Here is a 19,822-nt window from a genome sequence, read left to right on the forward strand (position 1 = left end):
TATCTGACATCATCCAGGAATCGCCAGGAATAAGGTTTGTGTGACAGAAGCCTAAAAACACAAATTTTCTGCTTCTCTTTGATATGGTGTTAGAAAGGTTCCCCTGTGTGTACTGAAAGGTTATTGGCAGTTGAAATGTCATACTGTATATATTACACTCAATTAAAGATCTCTTGAAGTCTATATTAGTTCCAACTTTATCTTTAATTGGATGGTGAAGATAGCCGTGTGTTGGAAACGAAGAGACATACAATGTGTGTGCTTGTGTATTTTGGAGTGTGTGCGTGGGAGGGGAGCATGGTTTATGGTGACTATATGCTGTCAGTGACTATTATTAAACGAGTCATTGCATACAGTAGTGACTCATTTAGAGATGTATCTGCCTGAATGTGTGCGTGTGTGTGTGATGGGGGAGAGGACTCACTAGCTTGCTGTACAGTCCAGAATATCCTCATCACTTACTCAAATCCTCTTACAAAGTAAATAAATTAAAAAATCTAAAAACACAAGCCATATCTGGCATACAGAGATTTTGTAAAGGGGCCATGTCTGTGCACGCCCAGGGTTAATGTCTCTCGCCAGAACCTCAACACTCCCCCAACCCCCTGCCCCCATGAGAGTCTGTAACCTGGATAGAACACAAAATGGGTTTCATAGGATTCCTGCTGAATTTTTCATGACAAAAGTTATTTTTCTGCCTCTAGCGATGACCCACCCCAGCTCCAGTTCAATTGAAGTGCAATTTCTTTAGTTGCTCCGAGGGACTCGCGAGGCCAATATACATCTATTTATTTCTCTCGGCTTGTTGACACAAACACTGACTCGGCCAGCGTTCAGATTCTCGCTTAGCTTTCTCGCTCGCTCGCTCTTGCTCCTTTCATTCTCTCGCTCTCTCACTCTCTCTTTGTCTGACTGTCTCTCCCACTCTCTTACCTCTTGGGATCTCACTTCTGAGATGGACTGAGAAATTATTCTGTCCCACAGGGAAGATCTCAAATCTCAGCAGCAACACAACAACATAAAATGTATCTGAAGATGAAAGAATCTATGAATATTTAGGCCAGGTAATTACATTGTACTATCCAAACCACTTGAGAAGTACACATTGAACAGCAGACATTGTGTGGAAGGATGGATCACTCATCAGGCAAACAAACTCTGAAGACTGTCTGATAATATTGTATTAATGAGATGATGTCTAACTTCTCAAACAGCTTAAATACTATAACTGACATTGCTATGATTATTATTATTTATTTTTTATGTTTATAAAGATCTAATAAAACAACAATAAAACAACAAAGAGCAAAGCATCCTCTATGTTTGCGTCAACACATTCCTAGGGGTATTTGGTAGTGAGTGCTGTGTGCTCTCAGAGGTTTTGTACCAAGGTCACCTGGCAAGTAGCTAAGCCTCACTGGACCACCTGAGTGCCGCTGCCCACGTGCTTCCTGTGAGGGCCTCCTGGGCCGCCTGTGAGGGCCTCCTGGGCCGCCTGTGAGGGCCTCCTGGACCGCCTGTGAGGGCCTCCTGGGCCGCCTGTGAGGGCCTCCTGGGCCGCCTGTGAGGGCCTCCTGGGTCGCCTGTGAGGGCCTCCTGGGCCGCCTGTGAGGGCCTCCTGGGCCGCCTGTGAGGGCCTCCTGGGCCGCCTGTGAGGGCCTCCTGGGCTGCCTGTGAGGGCCTCCTGGGCCGCCTGTGAGGGCCTCCTGGGCTGCCTGTGAGGGCCTCCTGGGCCGCCTGTGAGGGCCTCCTGGGCTGCCTGTGAGGCAATCCTGGGCTGCCTTTGAGGGCCTCCTGGGCTGCTATGAAGGCCTCCTGGGCTGCCTGGCAAGGACACACTGGCACCAGGGAGGGTGGGTGAGGTGGGGACTGTTTAGAAAGATGCCCTTTAACTCACGCCTCCCACTGTTCCTGTACCATTGTGGTACAGTATTTTGACAAAAGGCCCTATTCTGCATTGTCATTGCTATTTTTCTAAACCATTCTTTGTTCACAAATTTTAAACGTAGATTAAGATACTAGCATATCACAACTGTGGTGCTTTATCACAATTGTGAATCACTCCTAAGTGAGTCAAACCAAATAAGAGTTTTATATTTAGCTGCCTATTTGGCTGATGTTGAACAGACTTGTCAGTATTCCAGGTCATGAAAACCATGACCCACATGAGCTTCACATACATTAATACTGGCAACATATCTGGCAGTGTGCTGCCACCTAGTGGGTTTGGGTAGGGAATCAGGCTAGTAATCAGAAGGTCGCTGGTTCGATTCCCGGCCGCGCCAGACACAAATGACGTTGTGTCCTTGGGCAAGGCACTTCACCCTACTTGCATCGGGGCAATGTCCCTGTACTTACTGTAAGTCGCTCTGGATTTTGCTACTGAGCTTCTGCTAAATGACTAAATGTAAATGTTTGTAAAGGAGCCGTGGACTCTAAGTGCGGTCTGAAATGCGGTTGAAATGTTACATGATTGGCAGTTACATTTACATTTAGCAGACGCTCTTACAGTAAGTACAGGGACATTTTCCCCGAAGCAAGTAGGGTGAAGTGCCTTGCCCAAGGACACAACGTCAGTTGGCATGACCGGGAATCAAACTGGCAACCTTTGGATTACTAGCCCGATTCCCTCACCGCTCAGCCACCTGACTCCCTGGCAGTTAGAGAGAATGTCCTGTAGGCTGGAACTGATTGAACTGAACATGTGTATTTGAATCTGTAGGAGACTTATTTTACTACACCTTACACACTTACATTTCAGTCCATTTAACAGGATTTTCTTATTGGGCTCCATTGTACATAAAGCTTGATCGCAATCTTATTTGAGGTGAGATGTCTTAGTGAAACTATAGTGTCATCTAGTGTTTTGTGAGCAGAACTGCAGTATTTGTGGCCATCATAGAAAACATTCAGTAGGCAAAACCCCTTTGCTGGAGCACAATTTGATTCGTTATTTTGATTAGTTTTGATTAGTTTAAGCACAGTTCAATCTCACATGAATAAGGAATTCACATATTCACTGAAATGAGTTGGTTTCAAATGTCTTTTTTTAAATCATGCTTCACATACATGATTCTGATTCTGAAACAGAAACAAGGATACAACAAGGATTTTAAATTGCATAAGGATCACGCACATTTATTCACATACGTGTCCTCAGATGACAACCAGTGTTCCACTTCTGTCATCAGGTGTTTCTGAGAAGTTGACGAAACTGGTGCATGCGCACATGATCGGAGTCTAACATGGTAGATTTGAACTTTGGAAGTGGCGTGTTGGAATCATGTTAAATGTCAAATGCAAAATTGTCAACAAATGACAGGTTACATATTAACGTTACTGTGGTGTCACCAATGACATATCTCTCTCATCTTGATGTTTTATCATAATTGTGTTTCTGTGTATTTATGATATTCTAATGAGTAGTAACACATCAACATTAAATTTAGTTCGCAACAGAACAGTTACTATGTATGACAATACGAGACATTACATGCCTGAATACATTAATGATTATCAAAATGGAAGTAAGAATATACAGTAAATATGCACGTTTTTAAGCAGATGTTGGGGTTATAGATGCTGTTAATGTTGTTTATTAATATTTGTTTTGTATCATTGATCCGTTTATTTATAGTTCTTGTCTCTTTTTTTTTCAGCGAAATTGTTCCAGCAAAATCGAATGGGCTCTTTACACATTGCCTTTAAAGAACGCGCTTTGAAATCAGCATGAGGCAATATTGCGCAATCATCGCATGCCGCATGGCCTGTTTCATAGCCTACGTGTCAGCACATTCGAGACGAAAAGGCAAGCTGGAACCCCTGGGGGAAGGGAGGACGTAGGCTAAATGCGCATCTGTGTGTCCAGACACCGGCTATTGTAAAAGCGGCACAATCGTCGTTACAAATACAAATTAAAACAGATGACTAACTTTTAACTTGTATCCCCCCTCCCATCCACACGGAACTGCCGTCTGATATGGTTTATCTCTTCACCTGGATGGATGACAGCCCTTCATAGAAGACTTTCTAACAGTGATGGTCTCTCTCTTACAGGAGGTAAGGGAAACCCCCTTCCAACAGTGTCCATCAGATACAAGGTTGTGATAATGCTTCAGATCATTGCGAACGCCTGATGTCAAACATGCGTACTCGTTTTTTCTCCTCCCCTACAGTTTCCTTGCATCCCAATGGTCAATTCTTTACCTGACGACTAAAGAGTCCACGCGCATCTATCGTCCGTATTTAAACACAACCAATTGCAAAATGTTTCCCATAGTGTCCAGCGCAACAGCGTTGCCCATTAATGAATATTTGTATAAAATAATAGTTACTTTGATTTCAAGTTTTTTCTGACCGAAGTTAAAAATGGACAGAGGTAAGAGGGAACAATCAATTATGTGATTTTATTGTGATTGTGCTCAAATGTTTTACTCAGAAATAATTATGTATGTAGTTTTTGGAAGTAACACACTGTAAAAACAATCATAAACTTTGCAAAGTAGAGGATAATTATTTCGATTGTTAGTTGTTCAACTACACAAATTATGGTTGTAGCGCATGTAGGGATCGCTTCGGGAGTGGCTATTGGGCTTTTTATCTCAGATAATCATATTAGAGTCATACCACCCATAAACTGCTGAGGAAGCGGGTGTGCATAGTATTGGTAGTATGATAGTAAAATTAAATCATTGCACTATTGTAAATCTGTTTTTGGATTACAATTGCCTAAATTGTAGTTTGGGTGTAGTGTGTAACAATTACAAACACATGAAGGTTTTCATGGGTTCAACAAACCCATGAAGGTTAACAGAAACAGACAATCATTGCTGTTGAGGCATACATGGTGAATGATTGTCTCTGGGAAAGGTCTCTGAAGTTAGATGTTTAATCCCAGTCACATCACTCATAAACAGACAATAATCCAAGACAATCAATAACCCAAACTACATCTAAATAAATATGAGATGCATACATAGAGAGAAAAACATTCACCTCTGTATCATGTGGTGTAAGGATGTCATTATCCGTTTGTTATCCAGAGCGCAAAACGATGACAGAATTCTGGAAGGAGCACTCCAGACAAGCCACCGTGGAGGAGATGATGCTGGACTCTCACGCCCAGGAGCTGACCCAGCAGGAGTTACCAGAGATCCTGTCCCTGCTGCCTTCTCTGGCCAGTCAACGCATTCTAGAGCTGGGCGCTGGCATCGGGTCAGTAGCCCACCACGTGACTGGAGTTGGCTGTGTGTGTGTCCGATGGCTGAGCGGTTAGGGTATCGGGCTATTAATCAGAAGGTTGACGGTTAGATTCCCGGCCATGTCAAATGAAGTTGTGTCCTTAGGCAAGTCACTTCACCCTACTTGTCTTGGGGGAATGTCCCTGTACTTCCTGTAAGTCACTCTGGATAAGAGTGTCTGCTTAATGACTAAATGTAATGTGTGTAGTGGAGTGGTGGACAGTTGTGTGTGATGTCTGTTTGTACCTATGTTTTCGCTGTATATATCAGTGTGTCTGAATATCTGTTTGTGGGAGTGTGTGTCTGTGTGAGCGTGTGACATGTACACAATGTGTGTTGCATATTTCTCTGTCTTTGTTCCCAAAAGGAGATTCACCAGCCATCTCCTGACCATGGCTGACCATGTGACCGCTGTGGACTTTATGGAGAGCTTTGTGAAGAAGAACAAGCAAAACAACCGCCACCATAGCAATGGCGTTTTCATCCAAGCTGATGTCACCAAGTTGGATTTTCCCAAAAATAGGTACAATGTTTGGGGGGTACTTTTATCAGTCGGAACTCACTTATTTTAATGAATGAAAAGTGCTGAATATGCTGCGGTTGTCAGGGAAATCTTAGCAAACAATACTATCAGTTACTCATTCTCACGCCCCATTATAACCCAGGAACATTTAGCATACACACACACCAGACACACCTACACACACATAATTTAATCAGTTGCTACCATTGATATTTATTTATTGATTTGGATTCAAGTTTAGAGTAGATACAGTATTGAGCTTGTTCTAAAGGTTAAGTTGCATATTTGTTTGAGCTTAGATGAAACGTCTCATGTGTCTTTCTGTCTCAGTTTTGACCTGATCTTCTCTAACTGGTTGCTAATGTACCTGAGTGACGAGGAGCTCAGCTCTCTGACAGAGAGGATGCTGGGATGGCTGGCACCCGGTGGCCACCTCTTCTTTAGGGAGTCCTGTTTCCACCAATCAGGTGAGAGTTTAAATATTCTCTTTCTAGAGTCAAAGTATCAGGCCAAGAGGAAGTTGCAATTCAGTCATAGTTAACGAAGAGGGATTCACCTTTTACACATAAAAATCACAAATGCACAAATTGCATCATCCCTGTCTTTGTAAACACTTGAGGTTATGCCATCATAAAAGTACACAGCTTCCTTCATATGTTGAGTCAGTGCTCAATGTGTATCTTTGTTTAGGAGATTGTAAGAGGGACTTTAACCCCACCCACTACCGTACCCCCACACTCTACAGCCACTTGATGACATCAGCACAGTGGGAGGGGTCAGATGGCACAGAGAAACAGGTGTATGGTTTTGACATTGTGGTCAACAAAAAAGTCCAGACCTACATTAAGGTACCTAGTCTATATGTCTGTTGTTGTGTTGGTGCTGTAAAAGAGGCTATTCTACAATGAAAAGACACCCACTCACCCATTACCCCCCTACCCCTCTCAAAAAACTCCCCGTGATTGTTCTTCTCTCACCTCTCGCTCATCTTTCTCCCACTTCTGTGTCCATTTCCCCCCACTCCCTATCCAACTCCCCCCCTAGATGAAGAACAACCAGAATCAGGTGTGCTGGCTGCTGGAGAAGGTTAGCCGCCAGGCAAACGTCCAGGGGAGCTTCACCACCTTCCAGCAGTTCCTGGACAACCAGCAGTACACTCGCCGTGGCATCCTGCGCTATGAGAAGATGTTCGGAGCCGGTTACGTCAGCACGGGTGGACCCAGCACTACCAAGGTGGGTTTGGACCTGAAGACACAGACTAGGATGTAGGTTAGATTCAGAGCAACCTATGTCACAATGATGACAGACTTTCAGTACCTGAAAGGTCAAAGATATAAGACTTGGTTTGTGAAATTATTCCTTTCAAAATTATTTCTGTATATAATCATTTCACATTATAAAAGGAGTTTGTGGACCTCCTGAACTTGAAGCCTGGACAGAAGGTTCTGGACATAGGTTGCGGTATTGGAGGTGGGAACTTCTACATGGCAAAGGTGAGAGCCAATTAAATCTCATGAAATGACAGGAAGGGTTGACCAGTGTTCATGGGGATGCTTCACTCTACATAGAGTACTCATAAATAACCTTGTGAAATCCCCATGATGACAATGATGACGATGACGATGATGATGATGATGATGATGATGATGATGATGATGATGATGATGATGCGGGTGGTTTTCCTCAGAACTTTGGAGTGGAAGTCTTGGGCATAGACCTGTCTGCCAATATGGTGGATATTGCTGTGGAGAGAGCAGCCGCAGAAAAAATATCATCTGTGAGTGTAATATTATTCTTTTTTATTGATTAAAGATTGTTCCAAATATAATATTTGTTCATTAGTAATCTTATTGTTTTATTGATTATACAAAGCTAATGTTAAAACCTAAATTGTGTTCTATCAAAGGTTTTAGTACTTTCAGATGCATGTGTAAGTCACACTTAAATACATCCATATTACTTAGTTTTAGGATGTGGTCATAATTAAAACTGTGATGTTGGGGACAGGTTGATTTTGAAGTAGCAGACGCCACAAAGAGGTCGTTTCCAGAGGGTTCTTTTGACGTGGTCTATAGTCGAGACACCATTCTGCACATTGATAACAAACTGGCCCTCTTCAAGCGCTTTCACGTTAGTATTCTTTACATTGTAATATTGCGTCCAACACACACCCTACAACACACACCGTACAACACACATCAAATTCTGTGCACAGTATGTAGCTCCAATATTTGGATGATTAGCCTACACTCTTCTGTATGTTTGAAATGTTTTAAAGTTATTCTCAGGGTTTGTATTTAACTTAAAGATCATATACTGCTTACTTGAACATGTCTAAGTACGACTACTTTATTACTGTTCTAAATGAAGGGTTTTTGTGTGTTGTTCCTTAGTCATGGCTGAAGCCAGGTGGTCAACTGTTGATCAGCGACTACTGCTGTGGAGAGAAGCCCTGGACTCCTCAGTTTGAGCAGTATGTCAAGCAGAGAGGCTACATCCTATACACACCACCTCAGTATGAAAAGGTGGGCCTAGAACTGCACTTCTTCCATATTTAAAAACATTGTCTTAATATGGTAAGATAAGTCTATAACTATTCTTGTTTCACGTTTAAAAACACTGTCTTAAAATGATAAGGTAGGCCTAGAACTATTCCTCTTCTGTCTTTGTAAACATTGTCTCAATTTAGCAAGGTGGGTCGAGTTGAAGTGATGGTGTTTACAAGACGTGGTCGGTCAGTTACGAGTCGGAGGACCCATGATCAAACCATGGACTGACTGACTCCAGATAGACAGTTGGGTTCAGCTCCACCAGCTGGGGGCACTGTGGTGTGTAGTATTGAATAGTGGCAGAGTAGAGCTGAGTGAAAGTGGTTCAAATCATTCCTCAGTATAAATACCATCGAATAGCTAGCTTTTGAGTGGCATACAGTAGCCAGCTAAAGCTGTGTTTATGAGAGGTGGTCTGTTGCGATATTTACAAGCAAACTATCTGTGTCTGTTTTTGTGTAGGCTTGTATTGACTTGTTTACCGGTATTGTACTGTGTGTGTGTGTGTATGTGTGTGTGTGTGTGCGTGTGTGTGGGTGGGTGTGTGTATAGTTCATCGAGCAAGCAGGTTTTTCCAGTTTGCGGGCTGAGGACAGGACAGCTCAGTTCATTCATGTGATTAAAATGGAACTGGAGAGAGCAGCGACTCTAAAGGATGAGTTTATAGAGGTATACTATAACATACCGTTGCCAATAAATGCAATCACATAACTACATGACCACACAAACACACACAAGCATGTACTCCTGTTAACTACGGTGTCATGTTTCCCAGGAGTTCTCTGAGGAGGACTACCTCGCGATTGTGAACGGGTGGAGGGAAAAACTGCAGCGCTGCAATTCTGGAGACCAACGCTGGGGGCTGTTCCACGCCACCAAAAAATGAAAAAAAGGGGGAATGAAAAAAAGGCGAAAGAGAACAAAGATAAGCGATAAAGAGAGAGAGAGGGAGAGGGGGGGGGTAAACGTTATACTGCATCCCTTAACAAGTGGACCAATCCTCTGTCTGTCTCTTAGTTGAGCTTCTGTCAGATAATCTGCAACAGATGAAATATACAGTAAGACCTGTGTGGGTTGTTTTATTTGTAAGTTTAGTAGTGACATTAACTTTTATTTTGAAGTGAGGTAAGTCATGGCCAGTCATTTCCTGATAATTTTGTTTCTAGCATTTTATCCTAGTTTGAGAAATTAAACCATAATTTATTCCGAATAGAATAGACAGATAATTGTAAACCCTATTGATTGCATTCGATGTTGTGCAGTCAGCAAGGCTTCTTTGTCTTGTTATTGAAGGCACATGTCCTGCTTGAATTCGTGTTGTGGTTTGGTAACGCTTTGCAAAATAAATTTTGATGACTCTTGCTTCTGTATGATTTTTTAAAAGGGGTACTTTCCTACAGTTCATGATCGTTTATTTTGAAAACCTCTATCATAGCCAAGTTTAACGGGTGAGTCAGATAACAGTAGCTGAATAAACTAAAGCCGAGAAAATCCCTTTAGACAATTCTCACTTCGTCAGAAAAACTTATGGTCACACTTTATTAGGTCACATTAACAATATCTGCAAGACGGCCATCATTGGTATCAGGCTTACATTAGGCCTACTGCAAGTGTATCTGTGCACTTATAGAGGGAGTCAGGTGGCTGAGCGGTGAGGGAATCGGGCTAGTAATCCGAAGGTTGCCAGTTCGATTCCCGGTCATGCCAACTGACGTTGTGTCCTTGGGCAAGGCACTTCACCCTACTTGCCTCGGGGGAATGTCCCTGTACTTACTGTAAGTCGCTCTGGATAAGAGCGTCTGCTAAATGACTAAATATTAATGTAAATGTAGTGCTTCCATTGTTAACTGATCACTCAATGAAGAGTGATCAGCTGTGATCAGAAGAGTGATAAGACTGATCACTCAATGAAGAAACGTGACCTTGCGAGAATGACAAACACTTCCGGTGTTGTACCTGGCACTGATCACCCCCCATAGGTGTTGTGCCCCCAAATGCACACTCGCCTGGAAAAGCACCCCCTCGCTGTAACGCATGCACAAACTGAAAGATTGTGCGAATCTGAATCAAAAGCTGAAAGATTTCGTCTTGAAAACGCAACCTAACGGTGGGGAGACAGCTGTATCACATTGTAATTTTTTGTTAAGAGAATAAAAGAGAAGAATGTCGGTTATTTGTGTTAATAATTGATGTTCTTCTCAACATAAAATCCTGTTGATACATGGTTTTAGTTTGAAGGCTATATGTATGTGAACCTTAGCTCCGTTTTCACAGCTGATATTCTGGATCAGAAGGCTGTTATGTTCGTGTTGAGAAGAACTTCAGTTATTTACACAAATACCCGACGTTCTTCTATTCTCTTAACAAAAAATGTAAACGTGAGACAGCTGTCTCCCCTCCGTTTGGTTTCGATATTAAGACGAAATATTTATCTTTTTGATTCTAGAAGTTTGTGCGCGCGCAACCGCGAGGGGGTGCTTCCCAGGGGGAGGGTGGGGTGCATCTGAGACATCACCTGAGCAAATGCAGGTGCAACAGCGCGCTTGCGGAAAGGGGATTTCCAACCATAACTACACAACAGCCAACGACGTACTATTACTATTTTTTTTTTTATAATCCCGCCCCCTCAGAATGGAGTTACTGTGTGCATGGTTTACAACGGTAGTCCTACGTGGGGTGCAGTTGTCACATTTAACTCATGACGTTTTACGTGAGCAAAGCAAGTGACTTTATTTGCAAATCATGGCGAGACTAAGCGAACATGGGATTCGTCTGAGTTCCGTATGTATTGTTTTAACTATTGTAGTAGGCCTATTAGAGTTAAAGTAGCCAGCCTGTGTATATTATTGCATATTATATATCATATTTGTAAATATCATAAACATTTTAAGTGTAAGAATAACACTACGGTTGTTGCTGCTTGATCTTTTGCAGATGAGTCCGTCCTTCCTGAATAGTAATTCGACAAGTCATACGTGGCCTTTCAGCGCAGTTGCAGAATTGATAGGTAATAATAATACGAGCATTACCCCATGTGGTCTTTTGCGTGTAGACTATTAGTTTGAAACTGCATATTTCAGTGAAATAGCAGTGACAACATATTTACTATATCGTTGAATATAGTTTAGATATTCAATTAAATATTGCGTAGTCGCAATACATCCACATAGGCTATCGCCCATATCTGCACAAGGAAATGTAAACTATTAGATGGCGGGAAATACATTAACCGAAGCGATAACTGAGCCTAAAGTTTTACTTGCATAATTAGTAGGCTAAAAAATACACTACAATAATATACATATCATTATAGCCAACTTTTAACTAATTTAGACTGGAGCGGAATTCATACGCGACGATTTCTACCCCTGGTGAAGTCTAAGATTTTCTTTTCCACCTGTCTCGATTTAGATTCAGACACGATGTAGACTCGATTTACACTTGAAACATATCTCAGGCCTACACAATTATAAATTGGAGTGTTGGTTCGTATTTGGAGGAAGGGGAAGTTTGAAGGGATTTAAACTGTATTCAAACACTTTAGGCTTGTTTAGCTTAACCTATTTTGGCAAGTTGTAATAACCCCGGTTGTGCATATTGTTGAAAGTTCAAATAATTGATTGTTGATTCGTTCTACGAAGTAAGTTTACATGTCAGAGCTCATAGACAACACTATATCATTGACATATATCTCTTCTCCCTCAATCTTTCTCACCATCTCTATTTCGTGGATAGATAATGCTTCAGACCCAGGGGTAACAGCGAAGCAGATATGGATTGACGTAGTGGAGGTGGAAGGACACCTGTGTCTAACCTTCACTGATAACGGCAGCGGCATGACCCCCAACAAGCTGCACAAGATGCTCAGGTTAGAGACCCACACTGAGCAGCACGCATGCTCTGTGGCTGGCCACACTCTTGTTTGGGTGTGCTGAATTTTTTTTTAAAGACCTGCACCAAGGAACAAAGTTGTCCAAAAAAATGCATTTTTAAGTTGTTGTGGAAATTAAACTCCTGCACACATACTTCTATTCCATTTGAATCCCAGGTGAGAAAATAAAGGCTTAATAGGCTATACAATACTTGTTTATTGTTTGCAAACAAGGAGTACTTCACCAAAACTATGCTTATAATTGTCTCTCCTAAGGGTCTCTACTAATGGTCTCAAATCTAACAGTGGTTACATCATCTGTAAAGATACTGTGCATGTGCAGATAGTTTCTACATTTTAGACTTGCACATCAGTGTAAATAAAATCTTACTAAAATCTAGAGATGGAGCACAAGGAGACTGGATTATACAAGGCAAAATATCAACACATTTAAGAAACCGTTTACATTTACAATATAAATCTTATAAAAGACAGAATTTACAGATACATTCAAGCAAAATATCAAACTTCCATCACAAAGTGCAGGTCTTCCCTTCTTCCATTTTCATACATTAGGTTAGGCTTGTTCTGTGACTGACATGCTGGCGTGTGTTGCAGTCTGCACAGTCAAACAGACAATAAAAGCACACACATTTCACACATTCTCTCTTACGCTCACCTCACACAGACACATACACCATGCATATTCATGAAGCCACTATCTCTTCTTCTCTCTCTCTAACTGGTCTAGTTTTGGTTTAACTGAGAAGGGCTCGGGGAAGGGTAGCCACCAGGCTATCGGTGTTTATGGCAACGGGTTCAAGTCGGGCTCCATGCGCCTGGGCCGCGACGCCCTGATCTTCACCAGGAACGGAGGCTGCCAGACGGTAGGCATGCTGTCCCAGAGCTACCTGCAGGCCATCCGGGCACAGGCAGTCATCGTCCCCATGGTCCCCTTCAACCAGCAGACCAATATCCTCCTACACCAGAGGTGACAGAGAGGCAGATTTTTGGGGCCAGGGAGATCTGTGCTTCCTCTGTCGGTTTGCTCATTCGTATATGTATATATGTTGTGGTTAGGAATGGTGGTTTCTGGTTGTGGTGTTTGTGCACATTTATGTGTGTGTGTGGTATCTATGCATTGTGATAACCCCTAAGAGGCAGAGGGCGGAGACAACTATTAGGAGGTCGGTGACCGAATTTGCACTAACGTGCATTTAAATAACAAAAGGAACAATGTTTCCACATAAAGACTAAAGTACTCTTCTCAGAGCTTCTCTTCGGGGAGCCTCGCTCCACCCGGGTCGGCCACTCTGGCCTGTAAGTGTGGTGTACAACTCACACTTGAGCGCCCAGGGATGTTCATGCCATCGACTGGGTGTCTCGGTCTCTGAAGGAGTCTTCCTCTTTCACAGTGTCCCCCCATTTTGTGCCCTCCGTTTTTGTAGGAGAGGGCACTGATTGGGGAATGAGTCGCAGCCGTGCATCCTGTTCGATGTTACAGCGTATAAGTCTTGTTGGGTTGTGTGTTGCGTTTTTGTGTATGTCTGTCCTGCCAGTCTTCCTTAACACTGGCTCACAGTCCCTGGTGGTGACCGAGGATTCGGAAGCCAGTCTGAAGGCCATCCTGGAGTATTCTCTGTTCTCCTCCCAGGAGCAGCTTCTCCACCACTTTGACACCATCCCTGGCAAGAAGGGAACCAAAATACTTATCTGGAACATACGCAGGTAAGGACACACATGTACGCACCCACCAATCAGACCGTTATTGTTATATTTCTGCAAACATACTGTAAGATGTGGTCTGGGAAAGCCCAAAGGAAATGCAATTCCATAATAATGGAGTCCTCTTCTTTTGCTTCAAGGAACAAGGATGGGAAGCCAGAGCTGGACTTTGAGACGGATGAGTTTGACATCCGTATGCCAGACGTCCAGCCTGAAGACCTGAAGAAGGGCAAGAGGAACTTCCCTGGTCCACAGAGGAGCGATCAGAACATCCCAGAGATGGACTACTCCCTCAGAGTGAGTCCCTGGATGGAGGAATGGAGTTAGAGGGAAAGAGATGGAGTTAGAGGGAGAGAGATTAAGTTTGAGGGAGAGAGATGGGGGGGTGGAGTTAGAGAGAGAGAGATGAAGGGATGGCATCAAAGGGATGGAGGTAACGGGAGAGAGATTAAGGGATAGATTTGGAGGGATATCGATGCAGGGATGAATATGGAGGAAGAGTTAGGGGGATGAAGATGGAGTTGGAGGTATAGAAATCCATGGAAGAAGACAAAGGGATGGGGTTCGAAGGATAGAGATTGCCTGAGTTGTGCCGTGAGAGCAAGCAGTGGAAAGACGAACGTGGAAGATAAATACATTAAAGTGAGATGCTGTCAGATGAATTCAGATGCACAGCTGCATCTCTACGAGAGAACTAGAGCGACGGATAAAATGAGTGATGGAAGAGCAGACTAAAGGAAGTTGACTGGAGCCTATCCTCACTAACAACTGTAATTAAGGGCCGAGATGAGAAATGTGCATGTGGTCACCGAATGATCTCTCTTATTTGTTCTCTCTACCCCTTTATCTCTTCACCCCTTTCCCTCTGTCCTCCTCTCTCTCTCCCTCTACTCCCCTCCTTCCTCACCCCATCCTCCCTCCCCAGGCTTATCTTAGCATTCTCTACCTGAAACCTCGCACGCAGATCATCCTGAGACAGAAAAAGGTCCCCACCAAACTGGTCGCCAAAAGCCTGTCTCATATCGAGAACGACGTTTACAAGCCCCAGTTCAACGTATCCTTATCTGACATGCCTGCTTTTCCTTGGTTTTGTTTGTAAATGAGTAATATACTTGCACAGTACATTGATATATAATTAGAAATATATCTTATGTATTGCTACATTCATATGTTTTGAAGCCTTCATAAATTGTAATGGGTGACATTGTAAATGCATTTGTGCTAGATACCTCTGATCTAACCGAGCCTGATGTTGCTGACCTTGACATGCTTCTACTATAGAAAGAGAGGGTGAAAGTCTCATTTGGGTTCAACCGCCAAAACAAGGATCACTATGGAATCATGATGTATCACAAGAACCGTCTCATCAAGTCTTACGAGAAAGTGGGCTTCCAGATCAAGGTACATAAAACGATGGTTTACCAGTCAATGACAGACATATATAACACTGTACATGTCTGTATGATATAGCAGATAGTATGTATCACAGGTCACATCATCAAACCTTGAAATCCTATTATCTATCTTTTTGTTTCTTTTACTTTCCTTCCATCATCACCTTCCTTTCCCTCCCTCTGTCCTAAACCACTCTCTTTCACTCCCTCTCCACTTAGTTGTCCGGTCAGAGAGCAGGTGTGGGCGTCATTGGGGTCATTGAATGCAACTTCCTGAAGCCGGCACACAACAAGCAAGATTTCGAATACACTAAGGAGTACAGGTAACAAACACACACACATGTTGTTGCGGCCAAAAACAAACATTCTATCAGACACAAGCGGTTGCACACCCTAATCCCTAAGACAAACACATTTACACCCTGATACACACATATGCAATACGGAAGTGAGACTGTTTGGTTGGTTCCAATTCCAGACTGACCCTGCTCGCGCTGGGACTGAAACTCAACGATTACTGGAAGGAAATTACAGATAAAAAAGCGAGGGAACGAGAATTTAAGGCTTTACAGAGGAAGTGTACAGCCAGTGACACAGAAGAAGAGGTGGAGAAAGAAGAGTGAGTGGAGATGGTTGTCTCGTGAATACACACACAGATGACAAGACGATACTTCTGCTGCAAGTCTACTGAGTTTCTTGTCTATTATTTGCGCATTAAACAACTCAACTGTGTGTTGTGTGAATGCAGCAGTCCAGCATTTCTGCAATGTGAGGAATGTCTAAAATGGAGACGCGTACCAAAACATCATTACACTTCGGCCCCTGAACACTGGAACTGCAGTCTGAACCCCAACCCTCGCCACAGGTGTGTGTTTGTGTTTTTTACGTGACAAGGAATTAGTCTGCCATTCCTGTGTGGGTACGTGGTTCCAATTTATAACATGCCAATGTGTGTGTGTATGCTTTTCAAGTACAAACGGTATGTGCATGCATTCCTGTGTGCCTGAGGGCCTGTGTGTGCTTTTGTGTCAAAGCGTCTTCAACCTTTGCCTTCTATTTTAGGAGTTGTATCTGGCCAGAGGAAGTGGAGGAAAGCGAGGAGGATTTAATACCCAAATACCACAAACATCAAAAAAAAACGTAAAGTCCTATCTTCAACATATTGCTCTGCGTAAAACTCCCTCAGCATAGCCATTGTGTGTGTGTGTGTGTGTGTGTGTGTATGTGGGTGTGTGTGTATATACATGTGAGTGTGTGTGTTGGGATGCGTCTGTTAGTGGTTTCGCACTTGTGAGCTTCACATTACTGTGTGTGTGTGTGTGTGTGTGTGTGTGTGTGTGTGTGTGTGTGTGTGAGAGAGAGAGAGAGAGAGCGAAAGAGAGAGGCGTTGTGGTTTTGACCACAGTCAGGGTTCTGATCTGTCTTTCCACATACAGGGCTCTCTGCTCTCTCTACATGCTGAACATTTCAGTCTGAAGTTCCTGGTATACTGTGTGTGGTATTTTCATACTTTGAAAGAGACCTATGTATATGTTTGTATTTAAATTGACAGTTTCTTTCTCCGTAATTTTCTCTGTCTTTCTGTGTATTTCAATTAAATGGGCTTTATTGGTATTAAAGTGTGTTCATATTGACAAAACAACAGTGGAACTACAGATAGATGTTGATGAAAAAACCTTAGACATACTGTACATACATATATGCAGTGTTGGGGGTAACGCGTTATGTAATATAACGCGTTACTTTTTGACATTGAGTAATATTATTACAGTTACTTATTTAAGTAACTTGCGTTACTTGTACAAGTTACTGCATGAATTCAACAAAGGAATAAAATAGCCTTATAAATACAGATTGTTGCCTAAACGACACTTCCTTGGCGCAGTGTTTGATTCACGCTGTAGACAAACACAACAGCAGATTCAGTTAGCAGCAGAATGTGTAACGTTTTTGGGATGGAAATATTCACACTATTTTGCTTTCATTGAAGAGATAGGAAAAAACATTAAAGTGAACTGCAAACTGGGTTCCAACAAAATACCATCTACTGACAAAAACAGCACTTCAAACTTCTCGAAAGTGTCCACAGAGAAACGAAGCTGGAAAAATCCACTTTAAACCATAAGAGAGATGGCGACCCGTTTCCACAACTCGCTACTAAAAGTAATAGAAAGTAATATAATAAGTAATAATATTACTTTTGTAAGTACAGAAAGTTATAATGTAACTTAATCACAATACTCTTACTGAACAATAATAAGTAATAAGTAATATATTACTTTGAGTAACTTCCCCCAACACTGCATATATGTAGGAAAATATGATGTACATACATCATGCATATTAACAGTATACATACTAGATATGTGTGTGTCTCAATCTGCTTCTCTCTGAATATAACTCTTGAACTTTCTCTCTTCCTCTGTCTTGCTCTGCTTCCCTCTGTCTCTCTGACACAGGGAGGAGGCCCACAGCAGAAAAAGAGGGAGGTCACTGGAGGTGTGTAGGATACACAGCTTATTAGTGTGCATACTGAACACTAGAAACACAGCATTCTGTCCAATTGTCCATTGAAATTACTAAGCAGTGGATGGTAAAAACCTGTTGAAATATAATATGACTTTTTTAGACAGTGTACAGCGTTTTCATTTTTGTGCATGTTTTCTTTAGACAAGAGAGAGCAAACGGCACCTTCTGTCCCGTGGTCTGTCAGAACCTCTAACGACCCCACTGATTGAACCAGACCACCAAACACCCAAACACACAGACCAGCACACAGAAACTGGCTCAAAGGACGCAAAGGAAGAGGAGGAGAATAAGAATGAGGGTGAAGAGGACACAGCGGGACATTCCAGGTAACCTCACGGTCTCCGATTTTATAGACACACTTACAAACTATGTAAGTGGTGCATAGACTATATATGTGCACAAAGAGAGAAATCTGCATGATCAGAGGTGCCATACACACACAATCTCAATCTCTCTCTATTTCTCTCTAGCAGCGACAAGAGAAAAGTAACATGGCCACCTAGCTACCTAGACAAAAGGTCATGCTCGAGGGCAGAGTCCCAGCAGGTTTCTGAAGCAACTGGTGAAGAATTGCATCCTGCGAAGGATGCCAGTGAGAACCAGACACTGGCAGAGATTGGAAAGCCCAAGGGCGAGAGAGCCCATGCCACCAGAGTTGGCACTGCCCAAACCACCTCCAGCCAAGCCTGGATACACTCGCTCCCCCCAGCTCAAACTGTGGTGGTATCTCCCCTGAGTCGCCCAGAGGGGCCGTGGAGCAGATCAACATCATTGGAGGGGGGAGACAAGGAGGGTATGGTCAAGCGGCTGGCTGCACTGGAGAAGGAGTCCCAGAGGCTGCGTCAAGCTCTGGGCTTGGCCCCCATGCCAGAACCAGACGCCACGCCAACAACAAGTCCCACCGGGGAGAAACCTTCAAGCAGGCCAAAGGAGCCTGAAGAGGCCCCAGGGCCGGGGAAGGAGGATGTCCAGGACATAGAGGATGCAGAGACAAGGAGGCCGAGACAGGCCGACAATGGGGGATGCAGTCACAAGGAGGCCAGGTGTTTGATACTGCAGATTTGCGCAAAAACATACAGACATGTGTGACACTTGTCCTCTCAGTGTTGTAGGTCTGCCCGGAACCCCCTGGTTTTTCTAGGTTCCTCAGCCTCATTGTGTTCTCCCTCCCCTCTCCCCCAGTGCTCTGCAAGAGGATCTGATGAAGCTCCGTCGCAACATTGTGGCGCTCCTGTCGGCCATCTTGCCCCACGTGGACCTCCAGGGGATCAGCCTGGAGCGAGGAGACGTGGATGGCGTTCTCCAACAGATCATCGACGCCAACTCGTTACACACCTGAGGGCACAGCAAAGTGTTTCTCCATTATTGTTGTTGTTTTTTGTTTGTCTCCCTCGGAAACTGCCAGCTGACTATTCGATGATATGGGTGAAATGTAACGTTTTCTGCGAGAGGGTGTCATACACTGGAGTTTGCTTCAGTTTACCTTAAGCTTGTGCTGTCTCGTAATCCAGTCTACTGAGAATTAATTAATTAATACCTTGTATGAGCTACTGTTTTATACTGTTTTAATGTTTAACTGTAACGTGTCTTTTTCAGTGTGATATCTGTGGAATAATTCTTAATAAATCTGTTATGCTTTGTCATTTCATACATACTGTACTTTTGGGGAAGTGTTTGTAGTAGGCTACATCTTAAAAATGAATTCATCATCAGTTCCCAAATTTGATAAATAAGCAACAGCGTAGCAAATGTTGTTCATAACTTAACCTCCAATTTAGATCTGCGACTGGTTGCCATGATTGTTTCTAGTTTCCTCCCTCGTCCAATGAAGTCTCGCTATAACCTCTTGCACCATAAGAGGGCACATTGTCCCCTGGTTTATATAGCATAAATTGAGGTAGGTATGGCATGTGGCACATACAGTAACTACTCAATTTTGCAACTTCAGATTTTTCGTCATATTCCATTAAGAAGAAATAAATATGATGTAG

At 43.0% G+C, this 19,822-nt stretch overlaps 2 protein-coding genes across 5 annotated transcripts; both read left to right on the forward strand.

Annotated features, from left to right (window-relative positions):
* Positions 1-3,932: 3,932 nt before the first annotated feature.
* pmt (phosphoethanolamine methyltransferase) lies at positions 3,933-9,674 on the forward strand. Of its 3 annotated transcripts, XM_067247855.1 has the most exons (13): positions 3,933-4,059; positions 4,176-4,378; positions 5,043-5,214; positions 5,608-5,763; positions 6,094-6,230; positions 6,454-6,611; positions 6,808-6,996; positions 7,167-7,256; positions 7,451-7,540; positions 7,771-7,893; positions 8,157-8,288; positions 8,865-8,981; positions 9,088-9,674. In XM_067247855.1, the coding sequence occupies exons 2-13, from the start codon at positions 4,369-4,371 to the stop codon at positions 9,196-9,198; spliced, it is 1,485 nt and encodes a 494-aa protein (XP_067103956.1). In that variant the 5' UTR covers positions 3,933-4,059; positions 4,176-4,368; the 3' UTR covers positions 9,199-9,674. The 3 variants fall into 3 exon arrangements, with proteins under 3 accessions (XP_067103956.1, XP_067103957.1, XP_067103955.1); XM_067247856.1 differs by lacking the exon at positions 4,176-4,378 and having other exon boundaries at positions 4,038-4,059; XM_067247854.1 differs by lacking the exons at positions 3,933-4,059; positions 4,176-4,378 and having other exon boundaries at positions 5,001-5,214.
* A 1,311-nt stretch (positions 9,675-10,985) lies between these two features.
* zgc:152774 (uncharacterized protein LOC553526 homolog) lies at positions 10,986-19,663 on the forward strand. Of its 2 annotated transcripts, none has more exons than XM_067247858.1 (16): positions 10,986-11,093; positions 11,247-11,319; positions 12,048-12,180; positions 12,935-13,155; positions 13,764-13,911; positions 14,049-14,205; positions 14,834-14,962; positions 15,190-15,309; positions 15,522-15,625; positions 15,781-15,921; positions 16,051-16,167; positions 16,365-16,442; positions 17,762-17,801; positions 17,973-18,157; positions 18,302-18,874; positions 19,014-19,663. In XM_067247858.1, exons 1-16 carry the CDS (start codon positions 11,055-11,057, stop codon positions 19,168-19,170), a joined length of 2,415 nt encoding a protein of 804 aa, XP_067103959.1. In that variant the 5' UTR covers positions 10,986-11,054; the 3' UTR covers positions 19,171-19,663. The 2 variants fall into 2 exon arrangements, with proteins under 2 accessions (XP_067103959.1, XP_067103960.1); XM_067247859.1 differs by having other exon boundaries at positions 18,305-18,874.
* Positions 19,664-19,822: the final 159 nt, after the last annotated feature.

The sequence above is a fragment of the Osmerus mordax genome, chromosome 12 (genome assembly GCF_038355195.1).
Source record: "Osmerus mordax isolate fOsmMor3 chromosome 12, fOsmMor3.pri, whole genome shotgun sequence".
Taxonomy (NCBI): Eukaryota; Metazoa; Chordata; class Actinopteri; order Osmeriformes; family Osmeridae; genus Osmerus; species Osmerus mordax.

Coding starts and splice junctions, on each gene's coding strand:
- pmt (XM_067247854.1), top strand. CDS start 5,018: ATGTCATTATCCGTTTGTTATCCAGAGCGCAAAACGATGACAGAATTC. Junction 6,231..6,453: donor GTCCTGTTTCCACCAATCAG/GTGAGAGTTTAA, acceptor ATCTTTGTTTAG/GAGATTGTAAGAGGGACTTT. Junction 8,289..8,864: donor CACCACCTCAGTATGAAAAG/GTGGGCCTAGAA, acceptor GTGTGTGTATAG/TTCATCGAGCAAGCAGGTTT.
- zgc:152774 (XM_067247858.1), top strand. CDS start 11,055: ATGGCGAGACTAAGCGAACATGGGATTCGTCTGAGTTCC. Junction 11,320..12,047: donor CGCAGTTGCAGAATTGATAG/GTAATAATAATA, acceptor TTTCGTGGATAG/ATAATGCTTCAGACCCAGGG. Junction 15,310..15,521: donor AAGTGGGCTTCCAGATCAAG/GTACATAAAACG, acceptor CTCTCCACTTAG/TTGTCCGGTCAGAGAGCAGG.